General features: G+C 45.5%; 1 protein-coding gene across 5 annotated transcripts in view; it reads right to left on the bottom strand.

Annotated features, from left to right (window-relative positions):
• UBR3 (ubiquitin protein ligase E3 component n-recognin 3) overlaps nt 1-16879 on the bottom strand; it is a 182350-nt gene that overhangs the window by 81822 nt on the left and 83649 nt on the right. For all 5 annotated transcript variants that reach the window (XM_058664610.1, XM_058664614.1, XM_058664611.1 and 2 more), the window contains exons 19-20: nt 16455-16551; nt 860-1001 (exon numbers count right to left, since the gene is read on the bottom strand). In XM_058664610.1, the coding sequence (XP_058520593.1) occupies nt 860-1001; nt 16455-16551 (239 nt within the window). The remainder of the gene's footprint in view (nt 1-859; nt 1002-16454; nt 16552-16879) is intronic.

Genomic DNA, 16879 nt, shown 5'->3' with positions numbered 1-16879 from the left:
CAAACACTTTAAAGTAACGAAAAAATAAAAGAACTATTTTTGAGTTTCTAAGATATTTGCCAAAAACAAATTTTGATACTCTCACATAGGTATCAAACTCAAATCCCTCCATGTCATTATTCCTGACACAAGAAATAAAACAAGGACAACTACCATAAGCTCAAGGTCACTGGCCCACACAGCTGTGATTTTATCATTTTAGTGGTTCTGGAGGAAATGTAGCCACCACAGTTCGTTCTATATTTACTGTTAGTTTCCCACTCCTCCGCTTCTCGTTTTATAAAAGCCATAACTAAATATTCCTAACTGAAGCATAATAAGACAATCTCAAAAAAAGAATGTATAGCCTTCTCTTTTTTCTTTTTTTTTTTTTAAATCTTTATTGGGAAGTCAGATTACAGAGATAAAGATCTTCTATCTGCTGGCTGGTTCCCCAGGTGGCTGCAACAGAGGGAGCTGAGCTGATCCAAAGCCAGGAGCCAAGAATTTCTTCTGGATCTCCCACACAGGTGTAGGGTCCCAAGGCTTTGGGCCATCCTCTACTGCTTTCCCAGACCACAAGCTGGGAGCTGGAAGAGAAGCGTAGCAGCTGGGGTATGAACTGGCACCCATATGGGATCCCGGTAGATGCAAGGTGAGGACTTGCATCCTAAGCTACCACGCTGGGCCCATGCCCTTATTTTCAACTTGAAACTCATATATATATATATATGTGATTACAGCATATTCTACACATTTTAAGGTATAATTACACTTTGCTTTATAAGTTGTACTGCTATGTAAACATTTTCTTTACCACTTTTTGAAAATTATGAGAAAAATTCTAATCTAAGGCTTTCTAGTCAAAGGACAACTGTACCTTGTAAAGCAGAGTGAATAGCACAATGTGCAAAGTTTTACAGTGCAAAAGTCTCATGAGACCTTTATAGCTAGGATGGAGTGATGTTCTTTTCTTATACGGAGGCCAAGGATTTCCAGGGAATTTTCCACTCTGTTTCAAACTGTAGAAATAAAACAAAACCAAAGTTAGATGGCATAAATTAAACTATGCATTAAATAGTGATTTAAAGACTTCAAAAAATTTCTATACAGTGCAATTTTTAAGAAAAGATTAATTTCATTTTTTTCCTGCCACTGCAGAGCCCCATGGAGGCAAGGCCCAGGTGCATTCAAAATTCAGCTTCTCCCCTAACCCACTGCCATGGCTGGTAAGGCATCGCTGCTAGAGGTGTAATGGATGTGAAGACTGCATTACAAGAGATGCTGAAGACCACCCTCATCCACGACAGCCTCACAAACAGATCTGAGAAGCCACCAAAGCCTTAACCAAGAGCCAAGCCTGCCTTTGTGTGCCTGCACCAACTATGATGACCTCACTTGTGTTAAGTTGGTAGCGGCCCTTATACTCAACACTAGATCTACCTCATTCAAGTTAATGACAACAAGAGCTTGAGGTAGGCCTCTGTAAAACTAATGGAAAGGGGAAACCCGATGAAGTTGTTGGCTGCAGTTATGTAGTAAGGACTATGGCAGATTCTTAAGTCAAGGATGTCACCAAAGAATACTTACAATGCAAGAAATGAACAAATAAAAATTTGGCTCACAATTTTTTTTTTAATTTCTTTGAAAGGCAGAGTTAGAAACAGACACAAACAGACCATCCATCTGTTGATTCATTCCCAAAATTGCCGTGTAACAGCTAGGGCTGGCTCAGGCAGAACCCAAGAGCCAAAAGCTTCTTCCAGATCTCCCTTGTGCGTAGCATGGGACCAAGCACTTGGGCCATCTTCAGCTGCTTTGCTAGGGACATTAGCACGGAAGCTGGAACAAAAATGGACCAACTGGGCCTAGAATCTTAGCCCATATGGGATATTGGTATGGCAGACAGAGGCCTAACACTATACACCACAACACCAGACCTGAAGCACTATTTTTCTTTCTGCAACATGTTTTTTTTTTTTCTTAATCAAGCTGCTTAAAAATGTCGAACAGGGCCCGGTGGCATGGCCTAGCGGCTAAAGTCCTCGCCTTGAACATGCCGGGATCCCACATGGGCGCTGTTCTAATCACGGCAGCTCCACTTCCCATCCAGCTCCCTGCAGTCGAAGACCACCCAAAGCCTTGGGACCCTGCACCCGTGTGGGAGACCCGGAAGAAGTTCCTGATTCCCGGCTTTGGATCGACACAGCACCAGCCATTGCGGTGAATCATTGGACTGAAGATCTTCCTCTCTGTCTTTCCTCCTCTCTGTATATCTGACTTTGTAAGAAAAAATAAATAAATCTTAAAAAAAAAAAAAGTCGAACAGATAAGGAACATTACTGCTTCCTTTTCTATTGAATAAAAATGTTAGAAAGAGTTAGGATGAAAACTATAAAGAACTAGAATTGTAAAATCATGGGAAAAAAGATACAAAGAATATACAGCACACAACAAAAAAAAATTCCAGTTTTAACACTGGAACAAAATAAGATTAACATGAAAACTCCCCCCTTCTATCTATGGCTAAAATTTACAAATAAAATATAGTGTTTTAAATGCACATTTGAGTTCACAAAAAAAGAAATCAAATTTCTTGGGTATATGCAGTTTCTTGGGGGACGAGAACAAGGGGAGAAGAAATTAATATATACTAACATGGTGGCTAACAGTTTTAAATTCCATGAGCAGATTACAAGGAGTTGGGCTCAAAAAAATTCAGAACAGAATTGAGATACAATCTGAAACTGAGAACCTTGAAGGCCTTGTCCTTCAATGGAAGAATAACAAGAAGCTTACCTCTGGGGCCATCATGTAGCACAACAGGTAAAGCTACTACCAATGACACTGGCATCCACATGGATGCCAGTTCAAGTCCTGGTTGTTCATCAGAAAAGCAGCAGAAAATGACTCAGGTGATTGGACCTTTGCCATCCATCCACATGGGAGACCTAAAGAGGCTCCTGGCTCCTGGTTTTGGTCTTTGCAAATATTTGTGGAGTGAACCAACAGATGGAAGTTTCTCTTTCTCCTTCTCTCCCCACTACCCTCCCACCCCTGTAACTCTACTTTCAAATTAATATATCTTCAAAAAAAAACTTTGCTTTTACTTCTTCTGGGGTAGAAGAGTAGCAGTATCTCCAAGAAGTTGTTGTATGCAATCTGTATACACACATGAAACTCTAAGCATAAACTGCTAAATTTTACAAAATCACACAGAAATTGACAAGTTCACATCCATAGTAAAGAATATTAACATACTTTCCTTCACTATAACTGCCATTTAAAGGACAATCCAGAAAAAACTAAACCACTAAGGATTTCTAACAACCTAATAAAGATGTATAAAGAATAAACTAATACATATGAGAATTCACACAATTCTTAGCACACTTCCACAGCAGTTCTAAACACTGACTAAATACTAAGAGGCAAAATAAATCCGAACAAATACCACAGGAATTGATAAGCTGGATACTAACTGTAAAAAGTACCCAGGGAGGGGGCGGGTACTTTTTTTTAGTGCCATGGTTTAAGATGCTGCTTGGGAAGCTCATGATTCATATCAGAGTGCCAACGTACAAGTTCTGCTTCCACTCCTAACGTGTCTTCCTGCTGCTATACCACCTGGGAGCCAGCAGTGATGGCTCCAAATGATTAGAATCTGATTGTGGGACACTAGACTTGAGGTCCAAGTCCTGACCTTAGCCTGGCATTGGCCCAGCCCCAGCTTTTGTAGGCAGTTAGAGAATGAATCAGTAGATAAAGTCTCTGTCTCTCTGCTTTTCAAAGTTCGTTCATTTGTTCACTAAAAAGAGAAGAAATGAATACAAGATTCAAAGTACACTTGTGTTCATTTTGCTTTTTTTTTTTTTTTTACAAAAAAAGAGCTCAAAATTTCAAATATACATTTTGAAACAATCTGTTCTCAGAAATTCAGAGGTTGCTAAAAGAAAAAAGCAGACTTTTTAAAAATGTAGAACTTTGATTATATTAAAAAAAACTTGCTGGATACAATTAAAGCAGTTTTTGAAGAAAATACATAGCCTTAAATGCATATTTTTTTAAGATTTATTTTTATTGCAAAGTCAGATACACAGAGAGGAGGAGAGACAGAGAGGAAGATCTTCCGTCCCATAGTTCACTCCCCAAAAGGCCGCAAAGGCTGGAGCTGAGCCAATCCAAAGCCAGGAACCAGGAGCTTCTTCCAGGTCTCCCATGTGGGTACAGGATCCCAAGGCTTTGGACCATCCTAGACTGCTTTTCCAGGCCACAGGCAGAGAGTTGAATGGGGAAGTGGAGCTGCCAAGATTAGAACCAGCACCCATATGGGATCTCGGTGCGTACAAGGCAAGGACTTTAACCACTAGACTATCACGCTGGGCTCCTAAATATATGTTTTCTTCAAAAAAAAAAAGGTCAAAAATCAAGCATTCAAGAAAAGAAAAAAGCCAAATTATCTTGGAATAATAACAAGTAAATTAAGAGAATGAAACAGAAAACAAGACAGCCCGTGGAGAAACAAAACTGAAAGTTGACTCAGGGAAAATAGCATAACTGGAAATTGTCTGAGAAGACTAATCTGAAACACGCAAGAACAAATACATATTTTTTTAAAAAGGGGAATAAAAAACCAGCCAAGTTTCTTCTTTAAATATGCACTTATTTTCGTCTATTTGAAAAACAGAATGACAGAGACTAGAAGCTCTTCCACCCACCGGTTCATTCTCAAAGAGCCAATACCATCAAGTACGGATCAAGTCAAAGCCAAGAATGGATAACTCCATCCAGCAGTTCCACATGGGTAGTAAGAACTCAAGTACATGAGCTGTCAGTACTGCCTTCAAGGGTGCATTTGCAGGAAGCTGAACAGAAGATGGAGTAGGTCAGATTCAAGTAAGACTCTTTGATAATGAAATATAAGTGTACCAAACGGAAGTTATGAACAGCACAACAGCACCTGCTGCAAGTTCTCTGTTTTTAATCATTAAACATTAAGTTTAAATTGAGATGAAAGAGAAAATTTCTTAGAAATATGTAATCCAGGCCCAGTGCCATAGCACAGAGGCTAAAGTCTTCACCTTTAATGCACCAGGATTCCATATGGGCGCTGGTTCTAATGCCAACAGCACCACTTCCCATCCAGCTCCCTGCTTGTGCCCTGGGAAAGTAGTCGAGGATGGCCCAAAACCTTGGGACCCTGCACCTGAGCGGAGACCCAGAAGAAGCTCCTGGCTCCTGGCTTTGGACTGGCTCAGCATCAGCCATTGCAGCCACTTGGGGAGTGTATCAGCAGATGGAAGATCTTCCTGTCTCTCCTTCTCTATGTATATCTGACTATCCGATTAAAAAAAATAAATCTTGGACCCAGCACAGCAATCTAACAGCTGAAGTCTTCACCTTGCATGCACCGGGAGCCCATATGGGTGCCAGTTCACATCCCAGCGGCCCCACTTCCCATCCAGCTCCCTGCTTGTGGCCTGGGAAAGCAATCTAGGACAGTCCAGAGCCTTGGGACGCTGCACCTATGTGGCAGAATCAGAAGAAGCTCCTGGCTCCTGATTTCTGAGCCGTTTGGGGAGTGAACTAGCTGACAGATCTTCCTCTCTGTCTCTCCTTCTCTCTGTGTATCTGACTTTCCAATAAAAATAAGTAAATCTTTAAAAAAACATATCATATGGCTCAAGTATTTGGGCCCCTGCCACCACGTGGGCCCTGCCACCCTGCCACTGCGCCTCCAGCCATTGTGCCCATTTGAGTACTGAACCAGAAATGGATGATCGATCTTTCTTTACCTGCCTGTGTCTTCTCTAACACTATCCTTCACACAAGCAAATCCTGTAAAATATAAACACAGCTTTGGCCACACAGTTTTGTTTGACTATATGACATAATTAAAATCAAAATCTGCCATTAATCTAACCAAAAAAATAGATTAACAAAGATTATCTACAATTGAAATAGAAAAAAAATGCCAATATGCACCTGAACTAGGCTCCCCACCTTGATTGTTATGACACTTGAGATAAGCCAATTCTAGATTGTGAGGACATACTTGGCCGCTGCTAAATGGCAGTGGGAACAGTACCAGTCTTCAGATGGTGCTCCCTGGGGAGCAACAACAGTCCCCAGCTATAAAGCATTACTCTAAGCAAAGAAATTATACAGAACCGAATAAAGAGTTTACTAAGTGAAAAAAGAAAAAACTTTAAAAAATGAAAACTAAAAATACAATCCTCTTTTTCTTACAGCTTATTTGTCATATAAAAGCATTTAGTCAATGTATGTTGCCAAATCAAATTCCCTTTAAACCTTTTAAATGAAGTATTTAAAAATTCCTCAAAACTGTCAAAGTTTCAGTTCAATCCCAGCCCAAATAATTATCAGTTTACAAACTAAAAGGTAACAAGACTCACAAAGATACACCCTTGCTATCTTTTTTTTAATTAAATTTATTCATCAATTACATTGTGTTGTAATTACTTAGAATCTGGGATTCTCCCCCCCACCCTCCCCCCATGGTGGGTTCCTCCACCCCGCTGCATAACCATAGTTCAAGTTTAGTTGAAATTCCCTCCCTGCAAGTATTTGCCAAGCATAGAGTCCAACATCCCATAGTCCAGACAAGTCCAACTACTTATTGGGAAGACCCTCTCTGGTCTGAGGGCAGAGTCAGCAGAGTACGGTCAAATAAAAGCACTAATATACCATCTGCAACAATTAACATCATTATGGAATTAATTGACATGGTATTGAGCAGTCAACATGTTAAAAATAAATGCGATTTCTTAACCACTTTCTGTGACCCCTCCCCATTCACAGTTCAATTTTAGTTAATATACTACAAATGACATAATATCCATAACATAACATGATATGCTTAACATCATATCATATTAAATTAAGGCAAACATTTGGTATCTAACCTTTTGGGATTGGTTCATTTCCCTTAGCATTATGGTTTCCAGTTTGGCCCATTTGGCCACAAAGAACTGCATTTTGTTTTTTTTAATAGCTGAGTAGTATTCCATGGAGTAGACGAACCATAGCTTTCTTATCCAATCCTCTGCTGATGGGCATTTTGGTTGTTTCCATGTTTTTGAAATTACTGATTCTGCTGCTATGAACATAGGAGTGCATGTTGGTTTCTCATAAAACAAGTGTTCTGGATATATTCCTAGGAGTGCTATAGCTGGGTCATACGGTTTGTCGATTTTGAGTTGCCTGAATATTCTCCATACTGATTGCCATAGAACCCCTGCTATCTTTAGAGAAAAAAAGTGGGGCTGCCTGAGAAAGGAGGGTATAAACCCTACTTTATACCCTACTTTAGGCTTCCATGTACATTCTTCCTTCTAATTACTTCATTTTATAAATTCAAGAGTCACATTTATTTACTCAGAGAATATATGGTGGATATCATCTATGAGCCATCACTGGGGTCAGTATTACAGATACAAAAAAGATGCACAAAAATGCCATCTCTCCAGAGAACTTAGAGAATTGAGTAAAGCGGGGGAGACGGTCTGGAGCAGTAGCCTAAGTAGCTAAAGTCATTGCCTTGCACACACTGGGATCCCATATGGGCACCAGTTCATGTCCTGGTCACTCCACCTCCCATCTAGCTCCCTGCTTGTGGCTTGGGAAAGCAGTTGAGGATGGCCCAAAGCTTTGGGACCATGAACCCCTGTGGGGGATCCGGAAGAAGCTCCTGGCTCCTGGCTCCTGGCTGGTTCAACTCTGGCCACTGCAGCCACTTGAGGAGTGAGTTAGCAGACAGAAGATCTTTCTCTCTGTCTCTCCTCCTCTCTGTATATCTGACTTTCCAATAAAAATAACAGATAAATCTTGAGAAAAAAAAAAAGAAGAAGAAAGAAAGAAAGAAATTGAATAAACGGGTTTCTAGCAGACCACCACAGCAAGACTTGTAGGGGACCATGCGTGTGGGCCTGCAGAAGACTGAGGGTTAGGAATGGCGCAGCATGGGGCTGCAGGGAACTAGGGGTTCCCGCCCAAACAGGTAAGCAGGTGGAATGAGCCTGGAGATGTTCCCCCTGTGGGGGTCGGGCAAAGGTGGGGGAGAGCAGAGCCCTGGATTAACATGCTGGCGTGGAATGCGGTGGACCAGACTGGAGAACCCATGTGCTCTCAGGTACAGAGACTATGGATTGATCAGGGAAAGGACTAAAGGGATGTGGGGCAGGAAGGACTGCCGAGGGAGTATGTTGCAGGTGAGAAATGACTATGACAGACTCCCATCCACAAGGTCACAGTACTTGAAGGTAAGCAAGGGATCTAAGACCAAGTGGTTTGGAGGAGCAAAGCCATAGGACTTTGGTGAGTCAGACAGCACACCAGCCAATGTGGGAGACCTGAACTGGGCTAATTAGCATGGCTTAGAACTGACCACCACTCACAGCCTCAAACTAAAGTAAGGGCTTGGGTCCTACCTAGCAAGGTTAGATTACAGTACATGCCAGTGAGAGAGGGACAGATAATGTTGGACTGGGCCATGACATCAACCAGCACAAGACAGAACCAGGTCTGGGGGCAGAGTTTGTAGGGATATGTGGGCCCAACCCTGTGGAACTGCAATTTCTGTTGTTTGGCTTCAGAGGTGGGGGTGGTGATAAGCTGAACTAGGTATGACAAAGGACAGGCTAGTCCAGGCTGCAGCACCCACAGACGCACCCAAGAATAGGGTTAGAGTGGGCTGTACAGCAACATCCACCAGCTCTACAAAAGCCAGGAAAGGTCAGGATGGAGGGGGCAGATTACGCTGGGGGAGGGGGGGAGCCAGGCAGCTCCTGGCACATGTGAGATCTGCGTCTAGAAGTGTGTGCCTGGGAGTTCAACCTTGGCGGCTTGGGTGACAGCAGCCCTCCTCAGCGGTGGCAACCCGCTTGTGGAGAGTAACCGAGCCAGGTCAGACCCAATGCCAGGGACTTGGCCCATGGGCACCGCCGCCACATGCCGACTGAGTCCTGGCTGCAGGGAGGCTGAAAAGAGAGACTTTTCCCCCACGGTGAGTGCAACATGAGGAAATCCTGGGACGGGATTAAGGCCTCTAGCCCTGCCCTACAACCACAACCTGTGCCAGCGGGAAACTGGGTTTGGGGGGGTTCGACCTTGGCACCTCGGATGATAGGACCCCTCCTCAGTGGTGGTGACCTGCCTGTGGGGAGTACCTGGGTCAGGTCGGACCCAATGCCTGGGAATCGGCCCATGGGCACTGTCGCCACATGATGAGAAAGTCCTTGCCTTTGGGTGGCCAGTGTGCCTATTTGGTGCCAGGCTCTGCCTGCTGGCCACCAGGCGACAAGCTCCAGGGCTTTTAGGGTATGTAATTGCTGCCTAGGGACATCCAGGGATAAGGCTAGCGTGAATATAGGTGAGGGATGAATTCTGTGTGATTCCAAGTGATGGGGACACAGAACATGCTTACAAGCCTGGGGACTGAGATGTAAGGGTTTGGAGGGGAGATTCCACAAGCTCCATTCGGGCCAGACTAATTCACCAGCCCAAATGGGAACTCTGAGATGGGCTATTAGCACAGAGCATCACTGACTGCCACACACCAGTCCAAATGAAAGCTATGGCTGGGGGTCTGTCTGTCAGGGGTAGGTACCAGTACCTGACTGAGTGGCGGAACAGGGGATGGGTCACACTTGGCAGGGTCAGGAGACTAACCAAGATCCAGGGGTGAGAGAACCAGATCCAGGGGTAGATTCTGTGGGGAAAGTGTGGCCCTAACCCTGTGGAAATACAAGTCCTGTTAGTTAGCTCACAAGTTTGGGTGGTGATGGGCTGAGCTGGGTGTAATCATGGAACCTGCCATCACTTATGGATAAAGGAACTGACAACAGTCTGGGCAGGCCAAGGCAGCGGCACCCAAATGTGCATCCTAAACAGGATGTAGGGTGGGCCGAGCTGCAACTGGAAGAGGGCAGACCAGGCAGGGCCGAGCAAACCTTAACTCACAAGGAAGAACAGAAATTAGGATGGAGCAAAGGTCATACAGAGCTAGGCTCTTGCACCTACTGCTCTGCATGAGCCAGGGACACTAAGCCATAGCATCTAAGGCAAAGGCCAAGACAGGTGAGGGGCTATGCCAAGTTGGGTTAGAGCAACCACTGTCATGTGCGTGATCTATGCTTGGGAAGCTAAGAAGATATTGGAGAGCTAAGAAGACATCCTAACTGGGTTGGGGTTCCCACTGGTGAGTGCAGGGGCTGGAGTGGGGGCTGTGTTCTGGTCTAGACATGGCTGCAGTCTCCCTTGGCACAAGTGCGGACTGGGACTGAACGCACCAGGCCAGGCTAAATTCCAGCACCATCTGGTGCTCTGGAGGACCAGGGTAGATGTAGGATGGACTACGTTAAGCCTCTGCCACTACTGAGTCATGTGTGAGCCGTGTCTGGGTATGGACTAGCTGTGGCTGGGCTGAAACATCCAACAGTAAGAACCAGAATGGGTTGAAGGCCAGACAGGAAAGGCCACTGTTTCTGCTGGGACAGGAGGTGGACTAAGTAGGGTTGGCTCATGGAGCTACTGGTATATGTGAGATCTGGCATTGGGAGAGGTTCTGATGGAGGAGCCTGGGCAACTCCTCTGGCAGGCCACAGTCCCTGCAGGTGAGTGCAAGAACCACGACAGGGAGCAGCCCAGTCCAGGCCAGGGAAAGGTACCCAGCATACATTTGGCATAGATCGGGGGCAGACCAGGTTAAACCAGTGCACATCAACCGCTGGCAAATCTGAGCACTAGAACAGAGTGTGGGTCGAGCCAAGTATGGTCACAACACATACCAATGCACATTATGGCTGGGATTGGATGCCTGGTGGGCTGGGCTAGGCTATAACCTTCATCAGTGTCAGCTGGAATTGGGGAGGTGGGCGCCAGGCCGGGCCAAGCTACAACACCCACTGGCAAATGCCAAGATGAGGTGACCTGTACCAGATTAGGCCACAGCACCCAATCAGCACACATGAGAACCAGGAGGGAGGGGGCTTAGCTGCTAGGGGGAATGTGGAGGTCTCCCATACTGGACAGCCATTCCCACTGGAGTTGGGATGGAAGCAGACCAGACCATGCAGGGCTACAATACCTGTGGGCCTCATGTGAGCTGGATCAGGGAAAAGTCAGGCTGGGCTGATTGTTTCTACCAGTACAAGCATAAATCAGAGTGGGTGAGGGTTGGCTGGGCTTTGCCACAGCATCAGCTGGCAGAGGCTGGCACTGGGAGCTAATTCTGTCAAGTTAAACCACAGAAACACCTCAAGAGTGCATAATCCAGAAGTGGGAGTGGCCTAGGAGGGAAATAGTAGGTACCTCCCTCTTGGGTTACCACTCCCACTGCAGAGCATAAAAACCAGGACTGAGGCAGGCGTGGCTAGATAGAACAGCACCTGCCAGTATGTGTGGAGGCTGGATAAATAGGGCAGGTTGGGTTGAACTAGGCTTCAACGCCCATTGGCATACATGAGAGCTGCATGGGATGTGGGACAGACTGGACAAGTCTGCAGTACATACTGGCAAGCATGGGAACCAGGGTAGGGGGCAGGCCTGATGGGGGTTATGGGGAGTCGCCTGACTAGACTGCAACTCCCACTGGTTTGCATGAGGGCTGAGTATGAAGTGGGCAGGATCAGACCGGACTGCAACACCCATCGGTTTTCATGGAAGACAGGGCTGGAAACAGAACTGACCCAGCAATTGCAACAATCAGCATGTACATAAGCTGACTGGGGTGACGGACTGTGCCGGACCCTGTACTGGCAAGCACACACAAGAATCAGGTTTGGCCAGCATGTGCATAAGCTGATTGGGGTGACGACTGTGCTGGACCCTGTACTGGCAAATTCACACAAGAATCAGGTTTGGGATCATCTCAGACGAAGTTTCTTTGGAGATCCCTCCAACTGAACTGCTGATCTCAGAACTCCAGCCATGAAGAGACTATGTCAGCCAGTGGATTCTGAATAGGTTTCATCGCAATTGGAACGGTGAGACTGGCAGCAATTCAGGCCTGTTGAACTATCAAAACTGCTTGAGCAGGACCCTTGCAGTGTGCCTCATATCAGGGACCTGGGATGGGTGGGTGGCTGGGTGGGGCTTTTCTCTTTGTTTCTCCCCTGACCCCAGATACAGGGAAAAAATATTAGTGTGGAAACAATGGTATTACCCACTTTCTTGTAGTCCTTGATCCTTTGTCCCTAATCAACTATGTAAGATCATTTCAAAAAATTAAATTAATTTAAAAAAAAAGAATCAAGTCTGGGATCACCTCACATGAAGTTTCTCTGGAGATCCCTCCAACTGAACTGTTGATCTCAGAACCCCAACCATGGAGAGACTATGTCAGCCAGTGGATTCTGAAGAGATTTCATCGCACTTGGAGCGGCAAGACTGACAGCAATTCAGAACTATTCAACTATCAAAACTGCATAAGCAGGACCCTTGGAGCGTGCCCCACATTGGGGACCTTGGATGGGTGGGAGGCTGGGTGAGACTTTTCCCTTCATCACATCCCTTACTCTGGATACAGAAAAAAATAATATTAATGTGGAAACAATGGTCTTTCTCACTTTTCTGTAGTCCTTGACCCTTTTGTGCCCTAATCAACTATGTAAAGATTACCAAAATAAAAGAATTTAAAAAAAAAAAAAAAGGAGTGGGCCTGGTGAGCCATAGCTCCCACTGGTGAACATATGATTCAAGCCTGGGTGTTAGTCAGGCTAGGCAAGGTAGCCCCACCCGTCACCAACTGTGTGGGTTGGTTCTGGAAGGGGAAAAACTGGGCAGGGCAGGCCAACCTTAGCTCGCTGACAAGTACAGGAGCCAGGCTGGAGTGTGTGTCATGCTGGCCTAAGCTATCACACATACCGGTTTGCATGAGTCAGAGATGGGAGCAGACAGGGCAGGGATAGGCTGTAGCTCCCGCCAATTAAAGTTGGGAATTGGGCAGGGCGGGCCACGTCAGGTCACAGCATACAATTGCAAAGGCCAAGAAGGGGATGGGTTATGCTGAGCTGGGTTAGGGCAACCACTGGCATGCACAAGATCTGTGGCTCAGAACAGGCCTCATTGGGGAGCTAAGGGAACAACCCAGCTGGGTTGTGGTTTCCACAGGTGAGCACAAGAGCCTCAATGGGGGCAGCAATCTGGGCTAGAAAGACTGCAGTGATCCTCGGCATGGGTGTGAACTGGGTCTGGGGTGGGCCAGACTGGGCTAGACCTCAGCACCTGCTGGTGCTCATGGAAGCCAGGGAGAGAGTAGGACAGGCTGAGCTAAAACTTTGTACCCACTGAACCACACGAGAGCTGTGTCTAAGTGAGGACAAGGTGCGGCTAGGCTGTAATACCCAACAGTAAGAACCGGACTGAGTGTGGGCCCGCTGGGCAAGGCCACTGTTCCTGCCAGGACAGGAGGTAGGTCAAGTCAGTCTGGGACAAGGACTCACCAGGGTATGTGGTATCTGCCACTGGGAGACTTGATAGAGGAGCTTGGGGAACTCCTCTCTCAGGACGCAATCCCTGCAGGGAAGCATAAGAACCAAGGATGGGAGCAGCCAAGATCAGGCCAGGTTACAGTACACACTAGCATACGTGTGGATCTGGTCTGAGTATGAGCCAGGATAGGCCAGTTCAGAACACCCACAGGCAGATCCGAGGACCAGGATGGTGCAGGAAAGGCTGGGTCAGGTAGCAACACCAGCTAGTTTTCATCATAGCCGGGACTGGGGGGTGGATGGGTTGGGCTAAGCGGTAACACCCACCAGCATGAACTGGAACTAAGGACAGACCAGGTCGAGCCAGGCTATAGCACCCACCAGCAAGTGGCAAGGTGCGGCAGGCCATGCCAGACTAGGACGCAGCACCCACAGGCATATGCGAGAGTGGTAGAGGGAGAAGGGCTGCAAGTCTATGAGGGGGTCGGTGGGGACTCACCTACTGAACCAATGCTCCCACTCATGAGTGTAAGAACTGGTACTGGGGCAGACCAGTCCAGGCAACGCTTCAACACCTGCTGGTGTGCATGTGAATTGAGTTGAAGGAGAGCCAAGCTGAGCTAACCAAAGAAACCCACTGGTTGCATGCACAAGACAGAGTAGGTGCAGGCTAGTTAAACTTTGCTGCAGCATCAGCTGGAAAGTGCTTGCACTGGGGGAAAGACCTGTCAAGCCAGACTACAAAACCACCAGCAAAGTTCAGGATCGGGGCTGGCAATGGGCCCAGTAGGGAAACTGTGGGCACCTCTCTAAAGGGCTACAATCCCACTGGTGAGCATGAGAACTAGGGTTGAGGATGAGCCTGTCTAGACAGGCAATGACACCTGCTATCAAGAGTGTATACTGGGGTCTAGCGTGATAGCGTAATTGTTAAGGTTCTCGCCTTGACCGCGCGCCCCGGGATCCCATATGGGCACCGGTTCTAATCCCAACAGTTCCACTTCCCACCCAACTCCCTGCTTGAGGCCTGGGAAAGCAGTGGAGGATGGCCCAGAGCATTGGGACCCTGCACCAGCATGGGAGACCTAGAAAGAAGTTCCTGGCTCCTGGCTTCAAATCGGCACAGTACAGACTGGACCAGTCTGCTGCACATGCTGGCAAGCACAGGAACCAGGGCTGGGGATTGGCCTAGTAGGCGTTATTAGGGATCACTATGACTATGCTGAAGCTCTTGCTGGAATATGTGAGGGTCAAAGATGTGGTGGGCAGTGTTGGAGTGGGCTGCAGTATCCACTGGTTTACGTAAGAGAAGGGGCTGGAGACAGAACTGACCCAGCAATTACAACTATCAGTGTATGCATAAGCTAATGTTGCTGAGCCAGACCCCATACTGGTAAGTACACATAAATCTCAGGTCTGGGATCACTTCAGATGACACTTCTTTGGGGATACCCCCAACTGAACCACTAGACTCAAAACTCCAACCATGGAGAATCACAGAATTGTGGTTAGATCATGGAATGCATGTGTCTGATCTGGGGCTCCTCAGTGGAAAAGATGAACTAGTAGACAGCATGAGCACATATACATGGTGGATTTGGCAGTCCATTGAAGCCTGCAGAGGACATCTGGTACCATAGCAGAGGGAGGAGGGCAGAACAGATTGGTCAACTACCCCAGCTTAGCATTGACAAATTTCTGGGAAGATGGAGGCTCTAATGTGGTCTATGTCAGCAAACGGACCTTGGAAGGACTTCCTTATCCTTGAATTGGCAATATCAACAGCATTTAACAACCACTGAAACCACCTGAACAGAACCCTCAGAACACACTCCATATGGGGGACCCTGAGATGATATCAAGTGGCCGTTCCCCATCTCTGGACACTGAGGCAGTTGGAAGGCTGGGTGTGGCTTCTCCTCATATCTCACCCTTTCCCCCAGATACAGAAAGAAGAAAAAGAAAATTTGGACACAATGGCCTCACCCACTTTCTCCTAAACCTGGACTCTTCCCATCATAATCAACTATGTAAAATCACCAAAAATTAATTTTTTAGAAATTGAGTAAAAGCCTACAAGTAAATAAATCATTATAAAGCTACAAGAAAAGCATTGAAAAGTGGCTAAGAAAACAGAGAAGGAGACCTTGCCCCAGACAATCCCCTGGGAGATGCTGACAGCTGAGCTTGGGCCTGGGCAGGTATTTCTTTTAGCTGGGGGGAGAGCAGTAAAGCTCAGACTTCACACTCAGAGAACTGTGATGGGTCTTAAGCTCAACATCTATGTTTTTACATCAAAATTCTGGCAAAAATAGAAGCCGCGACCACATACTTACTAGGTAACTATTTTCTCAAGGTCAAAGACCTCTATGACATTTTAAACTTGTTTTGAAAATACATAGCTCAAGATTAAAAAAAGCACAAATGAAGACAATGTAATATTCTACACCACAATGGTAACTATAAAGGTTTTAAAGAAATGGAAAAAAAAAACATTCTGAAAGTCTACAACTTACAATACGTATAATGTACAAGTCATGTTCTTCATGGTAAAGATACCCCTCAGAACTTTTCTGCAGGCGTCAACACTTTAAACTATGTTTAAAGATATCAGAGTTTAAGTTTGTTTTCCAATGGCTATTTTCTATGTTGTCCAGAATACAACAGTTTCATACTTTCCAAAGATAACCAGTTTCATATATGAAGTGATTCCTCTACGGCTCAAGGGTAGAACAACATAAAAAACTAATACCACCAATCAAAACAACTAAGTAAGTTTCTACATTTTTGTTTTTATGATCTAAATGTTTTAAAATCTTTTTTGATCCAGTTAGCATCAAACTTGGGGTAAGAATCTTGAGAACACAAATCAATCCAATTATACTTTTTAAACCTTTGGATATTTTATCCTCGCAAAATTGAGAGCATACATTAACAAGAGTGTATCATATTTGCCACATAATTGAAATCTCCATATAAACACAGAATATTCCATTAGGACACCAATCAGTTTGAAGGACTTACAAAGCTGTGTATCTGTCCATGGCAGACTGCACATCTCTGCGGTATACAGTTCGAAGGATGACCATGACAGGGTCAAACTCCTGATCCCAGACTTCAGCTATTGTTCAGAAGACAGGAGAAACAGAACAGTAACTTCTAATAAGAAAATCAATCTCCAATGACTTGTTACACTTGTTAAATGTATTTTAAATTGAAAAGACAGAATAATTTGGTTATATCTGCCTTAATAAAATGATATTACACCCATTTTTTCAGTAAAAAAAAATCAAAATTAAAAAAAAAGTTTTTAATGAGGCAGGCACTTGGCTTAGTTGTTACACCATTGCTCGGGATGCTCACTAAACACACTGCAATGCCTGGATCCAAGCACTGACTCCTCTCCCTATTCCAGTGTCCTGGTAAGACACTCTGGGAGACAACAGGCA

Source organism: Ochotona princeps, chromosome 5, assembly GCF_030435755.1.
Source record: "Ochotona princeps isolate mOchPri1 chromosome 5, mOchPri1.hap1, whole genome shotgun sequence".
Lineage (NCBI taxonomy): Eukaryota > Metazoa > Chordata > Mammalia > Lagomorpha > Ochotonidae > Ochotona > Ochotona princeps.
Note: the sequence above shows the minus strand (reverse complement) of the source record. Positions and strands in the feature narration are given on the sequence as shown.